Source organism: Acomys minous (assembly GCF_964271855.1).
Source record: "Acomys minous genome assembly, chromosome: 6".
Lineage (NCBI taxonomy): Eukaryota > Metazoa > Chordata > Mammalia > Rodentia > Muridae > Acomys > Acomys minous.
In genome coordinates, this window is record NC_140487.1 from 96,519,053 (window position 1) to 96,543,376 (window position 24,324).

Here is a 24,324-nt window from a genome sequence, read left to right on the forward strand (position 1 = left end):
CAACTTCTGCAAGGTCTGGATGACTCCCAAAGCCTCGCCTCCTGGCTGCTGCTGCTGCAGTCTCCAGGCACTAGGCTGGAGAGGCAACCCAGGACACTATCTGGGCTGAAACCAGAGTCAACACTCTCACCCAGCCATGCCAGGCTTTTGTCTGTTGGCTTTTTAATCCTCCTTGGGCAGCACTGGGGTTCCCAGGTCAACTTCAAATTGGCACAGCACCACCTATGAAGACAGCTTCAATACCAGCCTGACAGAAAAGTGGTTCTTCCTGGAAAAGCACCCACCAACTTGACAGGAAGATGACTCCTCTTTCTCCAGTGTTTTGACTTAAGGGAGGAGCAGCCAATCCTTTGGAACCACTCAACTGGGCATAAGTGGACCCAAGAATACCCCACAGGTGTGATTCCTTACCATCCCAACCAGCAGCAGCAGCTACTCTCACCAAGGTCATCTTCAAGGAGCATCATTCACCAGACCACCCACAGGCCTTACACCCTCCCTCCCAGGAAGAGGATGCGAACAAGGAGGTGGCAGCAGTAGGCCTTTGTCCTGGTGGCTGCTGGTCAGAGCCACACTCAGTGACTCAGTCCCTGGAAGGCGGGTTCAGTGCTTGGGGGCAAGGCCATGGCGGGCTGGCTCAGCAGCTTGTCCATCACGCTGATTTTAGCATCTTGCTTCTCAATGTCTTCATACGGAGTCCAGGACATGTCATGTTGCAGCTTGTAGGCACCAAGGAAGTCATGGGGACAGCCTGCTCCCCATTCCTAGAGGGCAAAGGGGCAAGTCCGCATCAGGGTGAGAGGTGAACAAGGTTCTTTTCCTACTCAGGCCACAACTTCTTTTTGAGCTTTTACCTCAGACTATTCAAACCATTATTTGCGGTTACAGTGCCCATCAGAACTAATGACTATCACTCAGGCACACGCAACTCTTCATCATTCCTCATTTTCTAGGAAACCACTGGCCAGTCTGCATGCTTAATATTTCCATACAAACATGCCCAGAATTTCTTGGGGTTAAGAACAAGTGTCCTGGGGGATGGAGAGATGGCTCAGAGGTTAAGAGCACTGGCTGCTCTTCCAGAGGTCCTGAGTTCAATTCCCAGCACCCACATGGTGGCTCAAAACCATCTATAGTAAGATCTGGTGCCCTCTTCTGGCCTGCTGGCTCACATGCAGGCAGAATATTGTATAAATAATACATCTTAAATAAAAAAAAAAAAAAAAGAAAGAAAAATGAAAAAAAGGAGAGTTCTTACCTCTGGAGAAATAATGGAAAAGTACTGCTGGCCACTTTCCCGCTGGTAAAGATAGTAAATGTTGCCAGGTTTTTTCACCATATTACAAGCCACATGGTGTAAGTCAGCATCTCTGCGAGCGTCTTCCAGCACCTGCCGGTCACACAGGTGTGACAAATGATGAGTCACAGGGTGTCAGGCCTCACCCACATCACTCTAAGCAAAGCCTGCAGAAGGCTTGCGATCTGGTTCCCCAGCAGCAGTCAGTCACTACTGGGGGTCCGCATGGCTCTGAAGATGTGAAGATTACACAGGCTGCTAGGCTGGGAAAAGCCATTAGAGGGATAAGATTTTTAAATGAGTGTGGCTGGCTTGGGGGATTCCAAAGTTGCTTTTTTCCTGGGTCAAGTGCACTTCTTTTATAAAAGAAACCCTTTCTGCCTTAAAAACCTGTATCTTACTATCCTTCCTCCTGGCTAGGAAACAAACAAAACCCACTTCGGCTTAACCTCTGTCATGGTTCAGATGTCATATGTCTTCTAAAGGATTCTAGGAGCTTGGCCACCAGTGACATAAGAGCGTTTTTGGTGGAGGCCGAGTCGGCCAGGCTCTGCCTAGGAGGGAGATTTGGAGAAAGCAACATGGAGACTTGAGCCAGGGTACAATGTGGCAAAAGCCAGGGCGAACACCTGGGCTTCCTCCTCCCACACATGATCTGTTCTGACTATGAGAGCCAGAGCCAGAGCCAGAGCCAGTCAGTCCTCCCCAGAGCTTGAACCTCTAAACCTGGGGGCAAAATAAACTTTATAGCTGCCCAGGAAGTTCATCATAGCAACAAAACAAAATAAACTAAGAAAACCTCTTACTGCTTGCATTTTATCCATAATATCTACATGCTCAGAATGTATTTTTTTTCTTTCTTTTTAAAGATTTATTTATTTATTTATTATGTATACAGTGCACATCAGATCTCGTTATAGATGGTTGTGAGCCACCATGTGGTTGCTGGGAATTGAACTCATGACCTCTGGAAGAGCAGTCAGTGCTCTTAACCGCTGAGCTATCTCTCCAGCCCCCTCAGAATGTATTTAAAAACAAAGGCAAGCCAAGCGTGGTGTAATCCCAGCACTTGGGAGGCCAAAGCAGGTTGATCTCTGTGAGGTCAAGGTCAGCCTGGTCTATAAAGGAAGTCCAGGACAGCAAGGCTACACAGAAAAACCTTGTCTCAAAAAACCAAAAATACATACATACATACATACATACATACATACATACATACATACATACAAACAAAGGCAGCCCCATGATTACAAGCAACTTCAGCCAATCCTCTCTAGCAAAGGAAAGGAAAGCTGGCCTAACCCGCACCGGCCTTGACTGGGCATCTTTCTCACCTTCCTAGCTTGTTCTTGCAAATGCTGGATTTGCTCGGCGATGACTGTCAGCTTGTTGGTAGCATTTGCTCGGATGAACTCATCAGCCTAAGAGAGAGAAAAAGCGAGACACTCGTGGTCTCCCGGACCCACAATTTGAGGAATTATGCCAACAGCTCTGCTTCCACCTTAAGTGTTGTTCCTACGCCATCGCCATGTAAACCAACGCCCATCCACCCCAAGGCCCAACTCAGGAGACGCCCAGGCTTCAATGACCCCACACCCAGTAAATCCTTCCTCGTCTCCTCTGCTGGTCACTCTCAACGCAATCCCACAGGCTTCGGTATTTGCACACCCTCGTCTCCTGCCACCAAACATGCTTCCCTCCACCTACTGCATCGCTGCCTCTGCTCTCTGCCTGACTAAATTCTCCCATTTCTCGGGCCCCTCGATTCGTGTGTTTTCCCATTGTGGGCCCGGGCTTGCCTCAAGCTTGCACTTTTCCTGCCTCCTCTTCCCACGTATGAAGACCACTGGTGTGCACCACCACATCCAACCCATTTGTTTTCAGTTTGTTTGTTTGTTTTTCTTCCTGAGACGGGGTTTCTCTATGTAGCCCTGGCTGTCCTGGACTCACTTTGTTTGTTTGTTTGTTTTTTAAAGATTTATTTATTTTATTTATTGCATATGAGTGCTTTATCTGCAGAAGAGGGTATCAGATTACATTATAGATGGTTGTGAGCCACCACGTGGTTGCTGAGAAATGAACTCAGGACCTCTGGAAGAGCAGGAGGTCGCTCTTAACCACTGAGCCATCTCTCCAGCCCCCTTGGACTCACTTTGTAGACCAGGCTGGTCTCAAACTCACAGAGATCCGCCTGTCTCTGCCTGCAGAGTGCTGGGATTACAGACATGGGCCACCCCGCCTGGCTTCCGTTTGTTTTGTATGTTTGAACATCTCTAAAATAAAGAAATAAGTTTTATACATGAAAAATCAATCTAGATGTGGTGGCTCACACCTTTAATCTCAGCATCTAGGAGGCAGAGGCAGATGGATCTCTTAGTTAGACACCAGCAGGGTCTATGGAAAGGGCTACATAGTGAGAGTGTCTCAAAACAAACAAAAGACAGTAAGAGATATTTAGGATAGATTCTCACCACCTGCTAGTGTAGGACTCTGACACCACCTCAGTTAGATCACCTAAATCACACTTACCTAAAACTTCAACACACACGTAATAAATTTTAAAAGGGGAAAGGCAGCAACAGATAATAGAGGGCCCTACAGCCTATGACTGAAAAAAGAGCATTTTGTTTTTAGGACAAGAAAATCCATCGCTAATGAAGAGAGAAGGCTGTCTCCATATTTAAGGCAGGTTCAGGATGGGAGGAAACTTGTAATTATGGCCCCTTTCCTTTTCTTTTTTGGAAAGGTATTTTTATTTTGAATGTTTATATGCATGTATGTATGTGCACGGTGTGCTTGGTTGATGCCCAAGAACACCAGAAGATATCAGGTCCCATAGAGCCAGAGCTGGTGAAGGTGTACACCACAATATGGGGGCTGGCTACTGAACCCAGGTCCTCTGCAAGAACAGCAAGTGCTCACTGAGATGACTAGGCTCTCTCTCTAATTACCCCCCCCCACACACACTTTTTTAAAGAGCCCCTATGCAAACCAGAGCCTAATGAAAAAAAAAATGAAGGAAAGAGTGCTTTTCCCCCTATTTTATTTACTGTTTGTATATATGTATGTGCACTACGTGTGCCTGAGAAGGTCAGAAGATGGCAATGAATCACCTGGAACCAGAGTTCTGGAGGGCTATGAGGCACTACGTAGGTTCTAGAAACCAAACCTGTGCCCCTCCCTGAGCCATCTCTCCAGGCCCAAAGGGTACTTACTGGTCTTTTAAAAAAAGATTTATTTATTATGTATACAATGTTCTGTCTGCATGTACACCTGCAGGTCAGAAGAGGGCAACAGATCACAATATAGATGGTTGTGAGCCACCATGTGGTTGCCAGGAATTGAACTCAGGACCTTTGGAAGAGCAATCAGTGCACTTAACCTCTGAGCCAACTCTCCAGCCCAAGGGTACTTATGATTACTAAGCATCTGATCCCCTAGGACTGGAGTTACAAATGGTTGTGAGCCACAACGTGGGTGCTGGGAATTGAACCCGGGTCCTTGACAAGAGAGCAGTCACTGCTCTTAACCACTGAGCTATCTCCTAGCTATCAATATGGTTTTGGTTGGGGGGGGGGGTTGTTTTGTTTGTTTGTTTCAAGACAGGGTTTCTCTGTGTAGCCTTGGCTGTCCTGGACTCACTTTGTAGACCAGGCTGGCCTCGAACTCACAGTGATTCGCCTGCCTCTGCCTCCCGAGTGCTAGGATTAAAGACATGCACCACCATTGCCTGGCTCAATATGTTTTTAAAGTGTTTTTTCTTCAGCTTCTCAAAGATAGATTTTCAAGAGGCTGTGGTATAAAAGACACAAGGGGAGTTCGTTCTTTCTTTGGCTGAGTGAGTCCATGATAATTACCCAGAAATTCAGAGTGCTGTCTGCTCAAGATTTTGTGCCCGCTTGCTTCTCTCCAATAGCAAGCTGATCACACACATGATATTCTCCTCTATTTTGCTCTTATCGCTCAAAAAAATTTAAAAATAAGGTTTTAATTGAAAGGATTTTCCTAAATATTTGCATGTTTCTTAAATAAAACAGCAGGCAACTTTTATGTGAGGAATTTTGGACACGTTAATCATTAATTTTCTTGATCAAAACAAGCTTTTGAGCACGGTCATTACCAAATAAGCTGGTTGATACAAGAGGGAGGAGACACTAGGAGCGTTTAAGCAGCCAGACTCAGATACTGAAGAGGGTTCTACAGGGAAGGCTTGCTCAGAGGTGAGAAGGAGCCTGGAGTCTCCCTTAGGCCTAAGGGCTCGCCCACCTCAGGCCTCCCATTTACACACCCTGAGCTCAAGAGAGAAGCAATCTGCCCAAAGCTAATACGCTCAAACTTCTATTGCTTTTTCCCTTATTCTGAATATCTCGATGAAACTGTCCCCAGTTTTATTTTGATTTTTTTTGTTTCTGAGACAGGATTTCTCTGTGTAGCCTTAGCTGTCCTGGACTGGCTTTGTAGACCAGGCTGGCCTCGAACTCACAGAGATCCATCTGCTTCTGCCTCCAGTGTTGGGATTACAGGCCTGTGCCACCATACCCAGCAGTTTATTGTTTTTTGTTTTTCAAGACAGGGTTTTTCTATGTAGCCTTGGCTGTCCTGGACTCATTTTGTAGACCAGGCTGGCCTTTGTAGACCAGCTTTCTCATTCACAGGCCAATCTGCCTGCTTCTGACACTCGAGTGCTGGGATTAAAGGCTTGCGCCATTATGGCCTGCTTGTTTTGATTTTTAAAAAATATTTAATTTGTACAGTGTTCTGCCTGCATGTGTGCCTGCCCCCCCCCCCCAAGAGGGGATCAGATCTCATTATAGATGATTGTGAGCAACCACATGGCTGCTGGGAATTGAACTCAGGACCTTCGGAAGAACAGACAGTGCTCTTAACCTCTGAGCTATCTCTCCAGCCCTTGTTTTGATTTTTTTTTTTAAATAGGAATGTTATTCTGTGCCTTTTCCATGTTGTTTTCAGTGTTACTGGAAATCAAACTCAGGGCTTGGAAAATGGTGTAACACAAAACTACACCCCTAGTGCCGTTTTTGTTTTGTTTTTTAAAAGAAAGAACACGTATCTAAATTCCACAAGCTCTTAGGTAACAGAAAAAGACCTGATGGGAAGCAGCATAAAATAAGCGACTACAGAAGAATTTGGGTTAGAAGCCTATAGCATGGTGGCTCACACCATTAATCCCAGCACTCGCAGGTGGGGAAGGCAGGTGGATTTGAGAGTTCGAGGCCAGCCTAGTCTGTATGGTGAGTTCCATGATAGCCAAGTCTATGTAGGAAGAAATTTGTCTCAACAACAACAAAAAGGAATTGGGGACAGAGCGATCTTCTTCGTGTGTGAAATGGAATGGTGACTTGCCAGGCTGTCCTAGGGTGCAGGGGTGCAGATGAAATGTGAGGTCCGAGGCCAAAGACACAGGGTAAAGTACGGAGACGGTATTCCTCACCTTCTGCACCTGCTCGGCGAGCGCCACGAGGTCTAAGGGGTCCCCGACCCGGTGGGTGTGGTAGGGGCTCACCAGAGCCAGGCCGCCGGGGGTCGGGGTGAGCTCCACCAGGGCTCCTGCGACACACACCCGGGAACACAGGCGTAAGTTGTAGCCCTCAGCCTCCCGCGAGGCAGCAGGAACGAGCCGCCCGGATGCGACCTCCTTTCCCGGCCAACTCAGTCCCACCTACCTCCAGGACCCGCCGCTCCCTGGACCCCCAGATTTTCCGCGCCTCTTTCAAACTGGCTAGGGTCCGCAGGTTCCGCCATAACAGCACCTTAACCCCACAGCCCGCGGAGGAGCTCAGACAGAAGCGCAAGCGCAGAACAGCCTGTGGGCGGAGCTTTCTCATTCACAGGCCAATGAACGGTAAGTCTGAGTTTAGAGGCGGGGCCTTGCGAAGAGCGGTGTTCGGATTGGTTGAAGGCAAGAGGCGGAACAAACTTCCGGGCCATGAGCTCCTGGGCTTGGGGCGTGGTTCGCCTCTGGGCGTGGCTTCTGCGGGGGCGGGACTCTGGCCTTGGCCCCAGGCGAGCAGTCCCGTTAAGTGGAGGAGCAAGGCTATGGCGGTGAACGTGAGGGGGCTGCTGGCCGTGATGCTAGCGATCGCCGCAGCCGCAGCCTCAGCCTCGCGGGCCACGGCGGAGTCTGAGCTGGGATGGGACGTGGCAGCCCCTGACCTGCTTTACGCAGAGGGGACAGCGGCCTACGCGCGCGGGGACTGGCCCGGAGTGGTTCTGAACATGGAGCTGGCGCTGCGCTCGCGGGCCGCCCTGCGCGCCCTCCGCCTGCGCTGCCGCACACGATGCTCCACCGAGCTGCCGTGGACGCTGGACCTGGATCTCGGCCAGTCCCCCAGCCTGAGCCAGGACCCGGGCGCCGCCGCCCTGCAAGACCTGCGCTTCTTTGGATCCCTCCTGCGCCGTGCCGCCTGCTTGCGCCGCTGCCTCGGGCCGCCCTCTGCCCACTTGTTGAGCGAGGAGCTGGATCTAGAGTTCAGCAAGCGGAGTCCCTACAACTACCTGCAGGTCGCCTACTTCAAGGTGCGGCCGGGAGCGACCTGGGAAACTCGGGGAGCCGAGCAGGGACGAGTCGGCAGGGAGGAAAGGGGCCTCTTGGTTGGGGAGCTCTAGGAAGACTCAGGGAGCTTCACCCGGTTCTTACGTGTAGATGCTAATTCTAAAGGTCCAGCCAGTCCTGACAGCCCGAATCAAGAGGCCCCTGAACTTTTCTTTAGGGAAGGCCTCACAGAGGGAACCGTGGCGGTCGCTTCGGTATCCCAGCCCTACTTCATTGCAAGTATCCAAGTGAGAAGCTAGGCGCTTCTACAGCATCTTCCTTCCGGCTCCTTCTCCAATCATGCTTTTCCTGATGCCTAGCCCGACAGCAGCGTTTTTTCAGGCCGTGGGATTGCCACGTCGCCAGCAGGGGCTGCCTGGCTCCTCCTCGTGGAGGACCCTCTGGCTAGTATGTCTCTCTCTCTCTCTCTCTCTCTTTTTTTTTTTTTTTTTAAGAAAATGACTGCCTTTTAGGATGCCACAGCACTTTAAGGCCAAGCCAAAAAAACGGGCTTGGAACAACAGGCTTGTCTGCGGGTGTTGGCTGGCAGCTGTATTTCAAAGACTCTGTTAAAGTTTATTACAGTATCCTTTGAGCAGATGATATTAGTACCATTTTGGGGGCATGGGCTGCACATAAAGACTGAGTATCTACATCAACAGTTTGGCAGACCTTCAGGTGTACCTAAAGAGAGACTTAGAGGCTCTTGGGGACCTCAGATTTGTGCTCGTTTCCTCCATGCTTTCTGTTTATTGGGAAGAGTGCTTAGCTTTACAAGCCCAGAATGAGTTAGGTCATGTCACTGAAAGCACTACTTACAATTCATTGGCATTGCATGGTGGCGCATGCGGGAGGCAGAGGTAGGTGGATCTTTGTAAGTCCGAGGCCAGCCTGGTTTACAAAAAGAGTCCAGACCAACCATGGCTACACAGAGAAGCCCTGTCTCAGAAAAAAAAAAATGCATTGACATTCATTAAACCCCTACTCCATTCCAGTTCATGCACAAGTGTTCAGAGTGTTACCTTGTGTTACTGCTGGGAGTCACTGTATTAAGGGCTAACTGTGAAGGTTGTAGAGATAGGCTTGTGGGAGCACAAAGGAGGGAAACTCTAGCTTTGTGGCTGTTAAATTAGCCCCGAGGAAGAAGTGACACTGAAGAATGGCTATTCCGGGCCTGGCGTGGTGGCGCACGCCTTTAATCCCAGCACTCGGGAGGCAGAGGCAGTCGGATCGCTGAGTTCAAGGCCAGCCTGGTCTACAAAGTGAGTCCAGGACAGCCAAGGCTAACACAGAGAGACTCTGTCTCAAAAAACAAAAACAAAAACAAAAAAAAAAGTTTTTGATGGGATAACCATTGAGATGTAACAAGAATAAATTAATAAAGGAGAAAAAAAAAAAAAAGAATGGCTATTCCCCCAGAGAGGGAAAGTAGAGCTAGAGTGTGATATAATTTGGGCCATGAGGTAGTCCACTGCATGGCTCCCATGTGGAGATGTGAGGGCAGAACAGCAGCAGTGACTACAGAGTTTAGTGAGGCTGGATTCAGAGGAAATTTCCCGCACAAGGCAGGCAACCATCATCTGAAGCCAGAAGGGTTAGGTGGAAGGAGAAAGTGGTGGGTAAAAATTGGGAGCCCAGTGCCTTAGTCCACCAGAGGAAGCTAGGTGCAGGTGCCGAGGGGTAAAAAGGCCAGGGCGGCGGGTGCATAACACGGAAGGCAGAAGCAGTCCTGGAGGACTGGGGAGAACAGGCTGGGCGTGGCGGTACAGCCATCCAACCGCAGCCTTGGGTTCTCGCCGCCGTGCAATTGTTCTTAATATATTTTATTAATTTATTCATATTACAGCTCAGTTGTTATCCCATCCCTTGTATCCTCCCATTCCTCCCTCCCTCCCATTTTCCCCTTACTCCTCTCCCCCATGACTGTGACTGAGGGGGACCTCCTCCCCCCTGTATGTGCTCATAGGGTCGCAGTGTAATTGTTAACTCCTCTTGCTGCCCTATTCCCAAATCTTCTGAAGCTTTACCTCTTTAGCTCAGTCCCTATATTTCAATTGGTTTTTTTTTCTTTGTTCGCTTGTTTGTTTTCTTCTGTTTTGAGACAAAGTCTCACCTATAATCCCCAGCACTTGGGATCTGAGGCAGGAGGATTAAAGGTTTGAGATTGACCTATATGGTGAAACCCCGTGTCAGGACACACGCGCACACAAACCAACCAAGCCAACAGTGAACACCCCACAGAGTCTGGGCTTGTTCTTTTACGTCCTCCACAGATCAACAAGCTGGAGAAAGCTGTGGCCGCAGCGCACACCTTCTTTGTGGGCAACCCCGAGCACCTGGAGATGCGGCAGAACCTCGACTACTACCAAACCATGTCAGGCGTCAAGGAGGAAGACTTCAAGGACCTCGAGGCCAAGCCCCACATGGTGAAAAGACATCCTCCATACCGTGTATACATGTGTGTGTGTGTGTGTGTGTGTGTGTGTGTCTGTGTGTGTGTGTGTGTGTATCTGTGTGTGTATGTATATGTGTGTGTGTGTGTGTGTGTCTGTGTATATGTCTGTGTGTGTGTGTCTGTGTGTGTCTGTCTGTCTGTGTGTCTGTGTGTGTGTGTGTGTGTGTGTGTATCTGTGTGTGTATGTATATGTGTGTGTGTGTCTGTGTATATGTGTGTGTGTGTCTGTCTGTGTGTCTGTGTGTATGTATATGTGTGTGTGTCTGTGTGTCTGTGTATATGTGTGTGTGTGTCTGTGTGTGTGTCTGTGTCTATGTGTGTATAAGTGAGCTGCTATGTAGTCCAGGTGCTATGTAATCCAGGCTGGCCCCAAATCTTCCATATTTTTTATTTACTTCTTTCCTTACTTACTTAGTTACTTTTTTTTTTTTTCATTTTTTGAAATGGGATTTCTCTGTGTAGCCCTGACTGTTTGGACTCACTTTATATACCAGGCTGGCCTCAAACTTACAGAGACTCGCCTGCCTCTGCCTCCTGAGTGCTGGGATTACAGGTATATAGACCACTGCGCCTAGCTCCCACATTTAATTCTTTTTTTAAAAAAAGATTTATTTGTTATTTATACAGTATTCTGCCCGCATGTGCACCTGCCCGCCACAAGAAGGGCACTGGATCTCATTACAGGTGGTCGTGAGCCACCTTTGGTTTGGTGTTTTGTTTTGTTTTGTTTTCAAGACAGGGTTTCTCTGTGTATTCTTGGCTGGCCTGGACTCACTTTGTAGACCAGGTTGGCCTTGAACTCACAGCAATCTACCTGCCTCTGCCTCCCAAGTGCTGGGATTAAAGGCGTGCACCACCATGCCAAACTCGGGACCTTTGGAAGAGCAGGTAGTGCTCTTAACCTCTGAGCCATCTCTCCAGCCCACATATTTAATTCTTTAACCTAATTTAGTATCATATTCTACATGTATTTTTAGCACCTTTTTGACCTAACATTTGAATAGCATTTTCATAAAGAACTTACGTTCTTGATCATTTTAATAGTTTATAAATCAGAACATTGGAGAGCCTGGTTAAGAGCACTGGCTGCTCTTCCAATTCCAGGCACCACATGGTGGTTCACACCATCTATGATAGGATCTAATATCCTCTTCTGTCTGATGCCCTTTTCTGTCACGAAGAAATGCGTGCTCTATGCGAATAGAGCACTATATACAAGTAAATAAAAAAATTTCTTTAAAGTTAAGCAGCCAGGCACACTCCTTTAATCCCAGCAGGGGAGACGGATTGCTGTGAGTTCGAGGCCAGCCTGGTCTACAGAGTGAGTCCAAGACAGCCACTGTAGCCAGGCGGTGATGATGCGCAACACCTTTGATCCCAGCACTCAGGCAGCAGAAACAGGCTGATCTCTGTGAGTTCGAGGCCAGCCTGGTCTACAGAGAGAGTTCCAGGACAGCCAGGACTAAAATAGAGAAACCCTGTCTTGGAAAACCAAAATTAAAAAGAGTTAAGCATTGTGAATTTAATGGGTATTGGGAAGCCCGTTTGCTCATGGCCTTCATTCTGTAGCGGTACCCAGCTTCCTCCTTGCTATCCATAGCTTACGAGTAGGAATTAGGACCTCCGTGACAGTGGCTTAGACAAGGCGAGGAGTTCCTCTGGAGCCTGTTTTGAGTACATCTTCCTTCCAGTAGCATGAGTTTCGGCTAGGCGTGCGGCTCTACTCCGAGGAGAAGCCGCAGGAAGCTGTACCCCACCTGGAGGCCGCATTGCAAGAGTACTTTGTGGCCGATGAGGAGTGCCGTACCCTCTGCGAAGGGCCCTATGACTATGACGGCTACAACTACCTGGACTACAGTGCTGACCTCTTCCAGGCCATCACAGGTATGTGCCCTTCAGAGCCTGGCTTGACCGAGCCTCGTAGGGCTTTAAGGTCAAAGTCCTGATGATGCACACAAACACCGCTATCTGCAGCCTCATCCTCAAATGTGTTAAGTCTGGAACTCCGACTAAAAATTGCCTTTCGGGAGCTGGGGAGGTGGCTCAGTGCATAAGGTGCTTGCTGTGCAAGCAAAAGGACCCGAGTTCAGGTCCCTGAGCAGCCACATAAAAGCATGCACTGATAATCCCAGTGCTAGAGCTTAGTGGCCAGACAGTCCCAGCATATGGATGAGCTCCAGGGTAAGAGACCCTGTCTCAAAAAAGAAAGAAAGAGGGCTGGAGAAATGGCTCAGAGGTTAAGAGCACTGATTGCTGTTCCAAAGGTCCTGAGTTCAATTCCCAGCAACCACATGGTGGCTCATAACTATCTATAATGAGATCCAGTGCCCTCTTCTGGCCTGCGGGTATATGTGCCGGCAGAACATTGTATACATAATAAATAAATCTTTAAAAGGAAAAAAAAAAAAAGGAAAGAAAGTGAAGAGCAGTGGAGGAAGACACCTGACATCACCTGAGATTTCTGCACGAATGCATTTACACACCCCGCACCTGCACCTGCACGCATATATGCACATACGCACCACACAGAGAATCCTTTCTGCTTCAATTTGCCCGTCTCAGCCCGAATTTGAATCCTAAAGACTGACCTAATTATTCCTCGTCTTTATTCTTTGCAGATCACTACGTCCAGGTCCTCAGCTGTAAGCAGAGCTGTGTCACCGAGCTGGCTTCCCACCCAAGCCGAGAGAAGCCTTTTGAAGACTTCCTCCCTTCACACTATAATTACCTACAGTTTGCCTACTATAACAGTAAGGCCTGCTGCCCTTCTCTTCCCTGATGCTTCATCAAAGAAGCGTAGCCAGGGCAGGCAGGGTTTGCAGCCGCTCTCCTTCTCCAACGTCCCTGGCTTCTGTGACTATGGGAGGCGACATGCTCCGTGGTTCCTGGGTATTTTGTCACAAGCCACTGGTTCAGGTAGCTGATTTTAGCTGCCCAAAAGCTCAATACAGAGAAGTCCAGGGCCTTTCACTTTTGTCCCTCTTTGTACATTTGTAATCTTTTTTTTTTTTTTAATTTTCACTTATTCATTTATTTATTGTTTGGTTTTTCTTTTCTTTTTTTTTTTTTTTCCCCGAGACAGGGTTTCTCTGTGTAGCCTTGCCTGTCCTGGGCTCACTTTGTAGACCAGGCTGGCCTCGAACTCATAGAGATCCACCTGCCTCTGCCTCCCGAGTGCTGGGATTAAAGGCGTGCACCACCACTGCCTGGCTATTTTTTTGGTTTTTCAAGACAGGCTCTCTCTATGTAGCCCTGGCTGTCCTGGAACTCACTCTGTAGACCAGGCTAGCCTTGAACTCACAGCGATCCGCCTGCCTCTGCCTCCTGAGTGCTGGGATTAAAGGCGTGCACCACCACCGCCCAGTTTGTAATCTAATTTTGCATTTGAATTAAAATCGGTAGCCGAAGTAAGGATGTACCGATGTTGAAGCCAGCTCACAGGACATGGCCAGCCCTCCCTCCCAGGCTAGACGGACTGAAAATATTTAGAAAACAAACCACAGCCCATCAGATGAGCAGCTGCTGACTGGGTACCTACTGCCTACCAACCGTCATAGCACATCCAAGAGTTCATGATGTGTGCACGTGCGCAGCTGAGTTGAAGAGACCCATCTGCCAGGAGGCCATGCCCTATCGTAATCGTCTTCTTCTAAAAAGCCCTGTTGTATAGCAAAGTACAACTTTGCCCTGTCGTCAATGGCCTCAAGGCTTCTCTGAAACCCAGTGCTAAGTGTCAACCGGTACCCAGGCTTACACCCTTTTCTCATAGCCATTTTCTTTTCTTCCCTTGCAGTTGGGAACTATACACAGGCTATTGAATGCGCCAAGACCTACCTTCTCTTTTTCCCCAACGATGAGGTGATGAGCCAGAATCTGGCTTATTATGCAGCCGTGCTTGGAGAAGAGGAGGCCAGCTCCATCAGTCCCCGGCAGGTGAGAGGCTTGCTTTAGTCAGGCAGCGTCCGGCAGAGCGCAATCAGAAGGCAGAAGAGTGCTGCTGGTGCCGGGCGGGGTGGGGCGGAGCAGGGCGAGGCGGGTCTTGGAACCTCACAGCATCCTCTGCATTTGGACATGCATCCTTCGCACTGGCACGCAGAGATTTCCCTGCTCCAACTGATACCCAACCTGGATGCTGGATGCCATGGGCTCAAAGTCAGTGCTGTTTCCCTCATAGTGTGGGTTTGGTTTGCCCACACTTGCTTTCTGTTTCTGTACCTTCCTCCCTGTCATTGTTACTCAGCATCTGGGGGCAAAGGGGGTTTTGAGACAGGATTTCTCTGTGTAACCTTGGCTGCCCTGGACTCACTTTGTAGACCAGACTGGCTTTGAACTCAGTGATTCACCTGCCTCTGCCTCCCAGAGTGCTGGGATTACAGGTCTGTGCCACCACGCCCAGCTTAGTAGTTTTTTTTTTTTCACTTCACATCTCTAAAATAAGGAGAAAACCTAGGTAGCACAGACTTCCCCTCTGTGGGGGAAGCCACTGTTCCTCCCAGGTGGCTCTAAAATTGAGACTCCAGAGAAATTAATGCTATTGTCAGCCCTTCCCGGGTTAAGACTGGCTCTCTTGTAGTTCCCCTTCTTGGCCACTAGGTGGTGTCCATTTAGTTTGAAGAAGGCCCTTCCAGTCTTTTGTCTTGCTTGGTGAATGTGATTTTCCTTCCTTGTGATTCAATTAATGAGCCTCGGGGAGGGAAGGAAAATACTCCTCGTAGGCACGTTTACCTAGAACTCTGCTCCCAGGAAGGGAGTAGCTAGTACTGAGCCCCAGCCCCCACACGCTGCCGTGCTAGCCAGTCAGCCTTCCTCTTCTGTAATGTACAAAGCTATCCTTTGAGGTAGGCGCTCTGCCTGCTGTCCACAAGAGCACACACATAGAATAACTTGTGCAGGGGATGCCGCCACTGGTTGGTAGTGGTGACTACTCTGCTGTCTGCTTTGTCCCTGTGTCGCTCCCGGCACATGGCTGGCACCCGGTAAGCTCGGTGAGTCATTGTAGGCTAAACAAGTGACGACAGCAGCGGGGTCTGGTCCCTGCATGCTGGTTGACTTGCTGCTCAGAGTTAAATGAGATAGCACACATGGCTTGGCACACATGGCTTGGCGTCTGGCGTTCGGAGGAGGAAGCCCATAATTTCAACTCCTTCAGATAAAATGACTACTTCCTCTTGGGTGGTCAGAGGAGGCAGCAGGGCAGACTGCGTTAACATGGGCCTCACCTTTACTACTGTCTCTTTTTCTCTTCCTTCTGCTGCTTGGACCCTAGTAGGGGACGTGGGGAAAGATGTGACCCCGAAAGGGATTCAGTTCGTAGCCCTGGGTAAGCCCTACCACCCCCTCCTAAGCACACATGGCATGGCAGAGCGCCAAGCTTAGCTATTCTGCAGCTCCTGCTTCGGGGAGGGATAAGGTCTGATTGTTCTGAGGGGTAGCAGCTGGCCAAGGACACATGGGGCCTGAGGACCCAAAAACCTGGGTGTGAGGGTAGCATCATTCTCAGTCCCACTGCTCCTAAGAGCCTTCACCTTTAAGATGAAGACAGCAGTCTCAGCCCATGAGCTCCTAGTCAGGAAGCAAGACAGAAGGATCCCAGGCTCAAGGCTAGCCTGGGCTACATAGTGAGACCTGGTCTCAGAACAAAAATGGCAGGCAAGATGGCTCAGCGGGTAAAACACGTTTGCTGCTGAGCCTCGTGGCCTGCGCTTGATCTCTAGACCCACACGGGGCAAGGAGAGAAGTGACAAGTTGTCCTCTGACCTCCACACCTATGCTACAACACGCACGTGCATGCACACATAATAAATAAATAGAATTTTTAAAAATCTAAGTAAGAAAAAGGTATTTGCCACACACGCTCAGAGGCCCACTGGGGTGGTCATCGTCGTCTTCTTCTTCTTCTTTTTCTTCTTCTTCTTCTTCTTCTTCTTCTCCTCCTCCTCCTCCTCCTCCTCCTCCTCCTCCTTCTTTTTCTTCTTCTTCTTCTTCTCCTCCTCCTCCTTCTTTTTCTTTTTTGGTTTTTCAAGACAGGGTTTCCCTGTGTAGCCTTGGCTGTCCTGGACTCACTTTGTAGACCAGGCTAGCCTCGAACTCACAGAGATCCGCCTGCCTCTGCCTTCCGAGTGCTGGGATTAAAGGCGTGCGCCACCACGCCTGGCTCCACTGGGATCTTCTTGAGCACAGAAGAGAGGCCTTTGGCCCAAACCAGCCAGGACATAACCTGTGGTGGGGAGAGGGCAGCTCCGTCCCATAGGGAAATGTAAGATGCCGGCGAGGGGCCTAAAGGGTGGGCCTGAGTCCTGGGAGAGTCTTTGTTCCCTCAGAATGCACAGGAGTACCGACAACGGAGCCTGCTGGAGAAAGAACTGCTTTTCTTCGCTTACGACATTTTCGGAATTCCCTTTGTGGATCCGGTGAGCCAGAGCAGGAGCTGGAAGGGAGGAGGGGAGGGAGGTGCTGAGGTGAGGGAGTACGCGCTGCACAGCCCTGTGGGGAGAGACTGTGCAGGGCTGAGCCAAGCATGGGTGTGTGGATGGTGGGGGTGGGGGGGGGTACAGGGCAGTGTGTCCTGGGCCACCAAAGGTAACCTAGGTTCCAAGGCAGTGCGACAGTGCACTCCCAGAAGTCCTATGCCACATGCTGAGAGCTGGAAGATTAAGTCACCCCCTTGTTCTCCTGACCTACCTTAGGACTCATGGACGCCAGAAGAGGTGGTTCCCAAGAGGCTGCAAGAGAAACAGAAGTGAGAGCTTCCATGCTTGGATCCCGCTGACAAAGCGCTTGAGGCTTCCTGAGCCCAGGCAGATGGGGAACTCCTGGCTGGGAGTGGGCAGGTCCAGTCTGGGAAGTTGGGGTGGGAACCAGGACTGGCCCCCCCCCACCCCCACAGTCTCCAGCGCCGCCCTGCTTACAGGTCAGAACGCGAAACTGCAGTGCGCATCTCCCAGGAGATAGGCAACCTTATGAAGGAGATCGAGACCCTGGTCGAGGAGAAGACCAAAGAGTCGCTGGATGTGAGCAGACTGACACGGGAAGGTGAGCCGGCAGCAGGTGGCATGCCTGCGGCGTGGTGGGCGGCCAGGCGGGTCTCCCCAGGTTCACCAGGCAGCGGCACCCATGGGGCCGGGCTTTGCTCGGCCCATCATATACCAGTTTCTGCTTGTGCAGCAGGTGCTAGGACTTTCTCCACACCCAACACACCAAGCTTGTCACCCAGATAGCCCTGAGAATGGGCCTTTGGCTAAAAAGTAAGATTGCTGTGTCAGAGGTTAATAGCACTGGCTGTTCTTCCAAAGGTCCTGAGTTCAATTCCCAGCAACCACATGGTGGCACACAACCATCTATAATGAGATCTGGTGCCCTCTTCTGGCATGCAGGCACACATGGGGGCAGAGTACTATATAAATTATAAATAATATAAAATCTTTAAAAAAAAAAAAAAGATTGCTGTGTCACAGTTAGACTAGTGTAGTCACAGTAAGTGTAGGTAGCAGAAACCTTCCAGTCTGTTCCATTTGCTGTGCTCCCAGCCCACAGTGATGGCTGCTCTCTCTGTGCTCCTTCTCCTCTCCTGCCTTTCCCTTTTCTGTTGCCCAGACACCTCCTGTCTGTTCTCCTCCTTTCCCACACACAGACACCAGGCCTACCCTCCACACACGGGGACCATGCGTGCATCGTCAGTATTGAAACATCCTCTGTATGTGGAGATCCCCCATGCCTCTACATCAAAGAGATGGGCCATTTCTGGTCCGCTGAGCCTGCATTGGCCCACAGGCCATTGCTCATGCTTGTCCCCATCATCATCTCTTAGGCCCTTAGAGCCGCCGCCCCAGGGACACCCTTACAAATCCTCCTGTAACCTCCCTCCTCCTGTGACTCTGTAAGGGCGCTGTGGTATGTCTAGCATTTGGCTGTTGTCTCACTGTGGGGAATTGGCACCGTCTTTGGGTGTTAGGCTCCCTCTGTCGCATCACTCACAAGGTCTCAGCAGGTAGACGGGTTGAGCTGGTCCCTAGTGCGGCCCGAGCAGACACCTTACAACTACAGGTGAAACGTTGGCCTTTGCCGTTGCTAGATTGACCGGGTGCATCTAACCGGGTTAGCGTGTGACAAGTCTGTCGAGCACTGCTTTGTTTTCAGAAGCTGCATACTGTTTTTCTTGCTTCTCTTCATGCCTGAGAGATAGGTTAGGCAGATTGCGAGATTGCTCATGCACGTAGTCTGATGATGAAGGTACCAGGGACAACATTTTTGCGCATGTACTATAAGCTATGTACTGTACTAAGAGTTTAACTTGCCTTATCTGTTGTTCTTATTTTTCTGTTGTCAGACTTAATTGGTAGATGCTGTTACTAGTAACTGATTAAAAATCAAGGCTGAGTGTGATAGTTCACCCCTTTAATCCCAGCAGAGGCCAGCAGAGCTCTTGAGTTTGGAGCTAACCTGGGATACATAGTCTCAAAAGAAAAAAACAATGGGTCTGAAGAGATGGCTCCACAGTAAGAATAGTGTCTGCTCTTCTAGAAGGCCTGGGTTCAACTTCCGGTACCCACAAGATGGCTCACACTGTCTGTAACTTAGTCCCAGGCTATCTGATTTCTTCTTCAGACTTTCTTGAGCACCAGGCACACACATGGTACACAGATATACATGCAGGCATAACACCCATACACAGGTTGGAGAGATGGCTCAACGGTTTAGAGCACTGTCTGCTATTCCAGAGGTCCTGAGTTCAATTCCCAGCAACCACATGGTGGCTCACAACATCTATAATGTGATCTGATGCCCTCTTCTGGCCTGCAGGTGTGCATGTAGATAGAGCACTCATGTTAAATAAAGAAATATTTTTTAAAAACCCATACACATAAAATAAAATTTTTATTATCATAGTTAGTTAGTTAGTTAGTTAGTTAGTTAGTTAGTTAGTTAGTTAGCTAGCTAGCTAGCTTAACTAGCTAGCTAGCTAGTTAAGTTTTTGGCTTGGTTTGGTTTTTGTTTATTTGTTTGGCTGGGGTTTTTTTTTGTTTGTCAGGTTTTGGTTTGTTTTTTGATTTTTTTGAGACAGGGCTTCTTTGTGTAGCTCTGGCTGTCCTAGAACTAACTCTGTAGACCAGGCTGGCCTCAAACTCACAGAGATCAGCCTGCTTCTGCTGCCCGAGTGCTGGAATTAAAGATGTGTGCCACCACCAGCTAAAATAAAATAGTCTTTAAAATATTAACCTTAGAGTGATTCAGTCATTTGCTAAGGTCACACAGTAAGCAGGGGATTCAGGATCAAGCCAGTTCTTGGATTCTGAGTTCATGTTTTAAGAACCCATGTGGCTGTTCACTCAGGAGGCCCAAGAGCCCACAGCTGTTTGGTGGCAGAGTGAGGCCTAGGATATGGACTCCAGGTTCTGACTGAGGAGGCCTTTCTCTGGGATGCCTGTCCATTACAAGGAGGCCTTGGGCTGAGCTCATGTCCTTGACTTGCAGGTGGCCCCTTGCTCTATGAAGGCGTCAGTCTCACCATGAACTCCAAGGCCTTGAACGGGTCCCAGCGGGTGGTGATGGACGGTGTGATCTCTGACGCCGAGTGCCAGGAGCTGCAGAGACTGACCAACGTAAGGGAGCTTCGTCTGTGCACCTGCTCCCCGCCCCGTGTGCCAACTGCCTCTTAGGTGCAGCGGTCCCTGTTGCTCTCGGTTGACACCTCTCACCACGCACGCACACAGCTGCCCTGACTAACTTTCTAACTTCGCCTTGCCTTTCGGGCCCATTAGGCAGCAGCGACTTCAGGAGATGGCTACCGAGGTCAGACCTCCCCACACACTCCAAATGAGAAGTTCTATGGGGTCACTGTCCTCAAAGCTCTCAAGGTAAAAGTCCATCCTGGCTTCTCTAGAGCACAGAGCACGGGAGGAGTTGGGGGGGGAGGCTAGAAGGGGGGGGGCGTCTTGCTGCTGCCATTGCAGCCGCCAGTGAGCGAGGAAAAGCTGCGCTGAGGCGGTTTCCTTGGATATCTTGGCTCTTAGACCAGGTGCAATAAAAAAAAATCTCCAGACGTGTGGGCTGGCTGTGACTCCGGGCTGATCCCAGAGGCAGTGTTCCTGAGCAGGGTACATGAAAACTGTGAAGGAGAAAAGAGAGGCGACTATCGGGCGTGGGGAACAGAGAGATTGCTCCTTCAGTGGGTCGGGTGGAAAATGCTCTCAGTTTGCAGCCTTGTACCTCAGTGTCCCGGCAGGCCTACAGAGGAGAGTCAGGGCAGCTGACCACCAGTGCTCTTTTTGGTTTGAGTTTTTTGTTTGGTGGGTTGGTTGGGTTTTTTGTTTTTGTTTTGTTTTGTTTGTTTGTTTGGGGGGTTGTTTTTGTCGTGGGGGTTTTGTTTTGTTTTGTTTTTGTTTTTGTTTTTTGAGACAGAGTCTCTCTGTGTTAGCCTTGGCTGTCCTGGACTCACTTTGTAGACCAGGCTGGCCTCAAACTCACAGCGATCCGCCTGCCTCTGCCTCCCAAGTGCTGGGATTAAAGGCGTGCACCACCACCGCCGGCTTGGTTGGTTTTTTTGAGACAGGGTCTCTCTGTGTAGCCTTGGCTGTCCTGGACTAGCTTTGTAGACCAGGCTGGCCTTGAACCCACAGAGATCCACCTGCCTCTGCCTCCCCATGATGGCATTAAAGGTGTGTGCCACCACGCCAGCTCACCACCACTGTTCTTTGCAGCTCGGGCAGGAAGGGAAAGTTCCTCTGCAGAGTGCCCACATGTACTACAACGTGACAGAGAAGGTTCGGAGGGTCATAGAGTCCTACTTCCGCCTGGACACGCCCCTCTACTTCTCCTACTCCCACCTGGTGTGCCGCACTGCAATAGAAGGTGGGCCTCGTCACCCCTGCAGCTTCTCGGGACTAGGCTATGCCCTGGCACTGTCCTAGACGCTGAGGACACAGAGAAGACCAGGGCATGGCCCCCTCAGGCTGGCTGGGAAACCAGTGCGAGTACGATGGCTGCAGCCCAGCTTGCTGAATCTGACAGTGGCGTGGGAGACGACCCAGTCAGCTACCCAGGGATCAGGAAGCCTTGTAGGAGAAGTGATGGGAACTTTGCGGGATGAATGTGTCGTCTGTGGAGTGTGGGGTAGCAGGAATCCTTGCAGGCCAGAGAGACCAGTTCTAAAGGAATCCAAGCACGGAGAGAACTAAGAGCATCACCAGTGTACAGAGAGGCACGTTCTAGAATTTGCGTTGTACCCTTTCCCTTGATCCTGCACTGTGCTTGCTGCAAGCCCTCTCTCAGTAACTGTTAGATACCGGTCCTGTGTAGGCGCGAAGTCAGAGAGCTACAAGGCCTTGCTCCTTCTTCCTCACATCCCCTTTGCTTTCAAGCTCCTAAGCCAGGGCGAGGCACAGCCAGGCTGCAGGGATGACATTTGTGTGGCCCAGAGCCAGCTCCGTCCTGCTGTAGCATTCAGAAGACTCTGGCTCTGACACTCCTTGGAAGGTGGCAGGTGCTGGAAGGCTTCTCTCTCCCTCGGGGTGTTAAAAGCTCTAAGAAAGTCTGGACACACCAAAGGAATGTGTCAGGCACTTGACTGTGTGCCACAGAGCCCGGAGGTGGAGACGCGCTGGCAGGGAGGAGGAGTGCGCAGCCAGGGAAGGGCTTGGCAGGACCTTCATTTTTAAGAGATGAACTTTGCGCCTGATGCGGTGACAAGGAGGCAGGAGAGGAGATGCTGTGGGAGAAGTATAGAGGAAGACAGGCTGGGGAGGTGGCATCTGCTCTCCCCACACAGAGTGAGCCGAGGTTTACACTGGAGGAAGGTGCGATCTGCTGGCATTTTACAGTAACCCTGTCTGTTCTCTTCTCGTGTCCTCTGCCTGTGTGGTTTTCCACCCCTCCCCACGCACAGAGCCCCGCTTCACCGGCTGGCCCTCATGCAGGCTTGCTGGGAGATGGGGTCAAAGGAGCCTGCACTCACCACCTTCCTCTACTTACCCCTGTGGTCCTTCCTACTTAAAACAGTCTCTAGCTCTTCCAAGGAGATGGCACTCAGCCCAGGACCGGCCTTGTTGGCACCTGTGGTCCTGTGAGCTACGTCCTATTCACCTCAGGAAACATGTACTCATCTCTAAGCTGCGGCTTAACCAAAGACTCCTCACAGCCCAATTCGTGGCAGTCCCCTAGACTCACATTTTGGGGTACTCCTCCGTCCCATGCCCCACGTGTCAACAAGAGAGCACGTGTCCCGTGTACCTTACTCTAACATGGGTTGTCTTGGCCTCAGAGTCCCAGGCTGAGAGGAAGGACAGTAGCCACCCAGTCCACGTGGATAACTGCATCCTGAATGCCGAATCCCTTGTGTGCATCAAGGAACCTCCTGCCTACACGTTCCGGGACTACAGGTGAATGCAGTAGCCATGGTGCCCAGGCACTTTGCTCACCCCTGGAAGCTCCTCTGTGCCCTGTACTCTGCCTCCCCACCCTTGGTGCACATGTGCACACATAAGCAAAGCAGGCTATCTGCAGAGGCCGGTCCCTTAGCTGAGTCCCCACATAGAGAGACAGACAGGGTGTGTGATTAGAAGGGCATGAGTGGGTTTGGCACAAAGGCATACTAGCTAGGGTGTGATGGAGTCTCTAAAGTGGGGCAGGGACCTTGCGAGCTGTTTGTGGCTTCTGGCCTCCAGCTGCTTGTTGAGAGTAGATGGAGGAGGGTTCTGAGGAGCAGGGGATAAACCACGTCTGTATTCCCGCCTTTCCAGCGCCATCCTTTACCTCAATGGGGACTTTGATGGAGGAAACTTTTACTTCACTGAACTAGATGCCAAGACTGTGACAGTAAGTGCTCCCCTGTCCACTCACCCCTGGGGAAAGAAACCCCATTCTCTGGAGCTGATGTCCCCAGAGGATAGTGCATTGACTGCTAGACTTCCCACTCGTCCACCACCTCCCCACCTTATACCCTGTCCCCAGGCCAGGGCTTTGGGATATGGCTGCTCTCCTCTGACTGTCCTCTGGGCCCTGGTGCTAATGATTCATTCCTCTTATGAGCTTTTTCCCACTTCCCCTCTCCCCTGCCCACAGGCAGAGGTGCAGCCCCAGTGTGGAAGAGCCGTGGGATTCTCTTCCGGTACTGAGAACCCACACGGAGTGAAGGCTGTCACCAGGGGGCAGCGCTGTGCCATTGCCCTGTGGTTCACCCTGGATCCGCGACACAGTGAACGAGTAAGAGCTGTTGGGAGGGCCACTTGTCCTCTCCCTGAGTCCTACCCTAGTGATCCTGTCATAAAGGGACTCTGGGCTTGGGACTATACTTACTGCAGTCATGGCTGCCTCTCCCCCTCCCATGACCTTCCTTGTCACATGCGAGTGGGGGACCACAGTGAGGCTCAATGTGGAGTCCTTCAGTCACTCCTTGGACCATGCTCCAGAGTGTAGGCCTGCTGGGAAAGAGGTGGCCCTAGAGCCCCTGTGACAGCACTGCCGTTGTTCCCTTGGGAGCAGCAGGTACGAAGTTGAGGACCTACCCGGGGGGTGGGGGGGCCCTCTGAGAAGAGTTTGCCATTACAGGACAGGGTGCAGGCAGATGACCTCGTGAAGATGCTGTTCAACCCAGAAGAAGTGGACCTCCCCCAGGAACAGCCCCTGCCTGACCAACAGGACTCTCCAAAACCTGAGGAAGAGTCTCTCTCAGACAGAGAGTCACAACAGAAGGATGAGCTATGACAGCAGCAAAGTCGCACTTGGGTGCCCTTGGCCCCATGGGAGGAACTCTCTGCCCCGCAGCCTGGACTTCCCAGCCCCTCAGGGCTGCAGAGTGAGGGGCACTTCTGTCTACTGCCCAGCCAGAGGATCCTGCCCACAGCCCTCTGCATGGTGCTACTGTTCTTGGCATGGATGTGGCAGGATGCCACTCTTCTCTAGGCTTGGCTGAAGGCTTAGGATGCAGGCCCAGAACCACCCTGGGGCCCAAATAGGAAGCTGCCTCACGGCAGCATGATATTTAAATGTCTGTACAGACAACCGAAGAAGAAATGGTTCATGTTT

General features: G+C 50.5%; 2 protein-coding genes across 3 annotated transcripts; one reads left to right on the forward strand and one right to left on the reverse strand.

Moving 5' to 3' along the window:
* Positions 1–145: 145 nt before the first annotated feature.
* On the reverse strand, positions 146–7,158 carry LOC311600577 (uncharacterized protein C1orf50 homolog). Of its 2 annotated transcripts, XM_084787418.1 has the most exons (5): positions 6,982–7,129; positions 6,750–6,865; positions 2,632–2,718; positions 1,259–1,390; positions 146–764 (listed from the first exon to the last, which is right to left on the reverse strand). In XM_084787418.1, exons 1-5 carry the CDS (start codon positions 7,058–7,060, stop codon positions 576–578), a joined length of 603 nt encoding a protein of 200 aa, XP_084643544.1. In that variant the 5' UTR covers positions 7,061–7,129; the 3' UTR covers positions 146–575. The 2 variants fall into 2 exon arrangements, with proteins under 2 accessions (XP_084643544.1, XP_084643545.1); XM_084787419.1 differs by lacking the exon at positions 6,750–6,865 and having other exon boundaries at positions 6,982–7,158.
* Positions 7,159–7,285: 127 nt separating this feature from the next.
* On the forward strand, positions 7,286–24,324 carry P3H1 (prolyl 3-hydroxylase 1). The gene is made up of 15 exons (XM_084787408.1): positions 7,286–7,834; positions 10,124–10,276; positions 12,000–12,189; positions 12,924–13,055; positions 14,099–14,238; positions 16,626–16,715; positions 16,992–17,044; positions 17,216–17,337; positions 19,777–19,904; positions 20,064–20,159; positions 21,003–21,153; positions 22,562–22,679; positions 23,040–23,115; positions 23,362–23,502; positions 23,848–24,324. The coding sequence occupies exons 1-15, from the start codon at positions 7,355–7,357 to the stop codon at positions 24,001–24,003; spliced, it is 2,226 nt and encodes a 741-aa protein (XP_084643534.1). The 5' UTR covers positions 7,286–7,354; the 3' UTR covers positions 24,004–24,324.

What these genes read in the sequence shown, in the direction of transcription:
- LOC311600577 (XM_084787418.1), bottom strand. Translation starts at nt 7,060, where the DNA reads ATGGCGGAACCTGCGGACCCTAGCCAGTTTGAAAGAGGCGCGGAAAAT. An exon ending in GGGAGCGGCGGGTCCTGGAG is followed by an intron (nt 6,866 to 6,981) that starts GTAGGTGGGACT and finishes TGTGTGTCGCAG; the next exon opens with GAGCCCTGGTGGAGCTCACC. An exon ending in TGCAAGAACAAGCTAGGAAG is followed by an intron (nt 1,391 to 2,631) that starts GTGAGAAAGATG and finishes TGTGACCGGCAG; the next exon opens with GTGCTGGAAGACGCTCGCAG.
- P3H1 (XM_084787408.1), top strand. Translation starts at nt 7,355, where the DNA reads ATGGCGGTGAACGTGAGGGGGCTGCTGGCCGTGATGCTAGCGATCGCC. An exon ending in TGCAGGTCGCCTACTTCAAG is followed by an intron (nt 7,835 to 10,123) that starts GTGCGGCCGGGA and finishes CGTCCTCCACAG; the next exon opens with ATCAACAAGCTGGAGAAAGC. An exon ending in CCTCTTCCAGGCCATCACAG is followed by an intron (nt 12,190 to 12,923) that starts GTATGTGCCCTT and finishes TATTCTTTGCAG; the next exon opens with ATCACTACGTCCAGGTCCTC.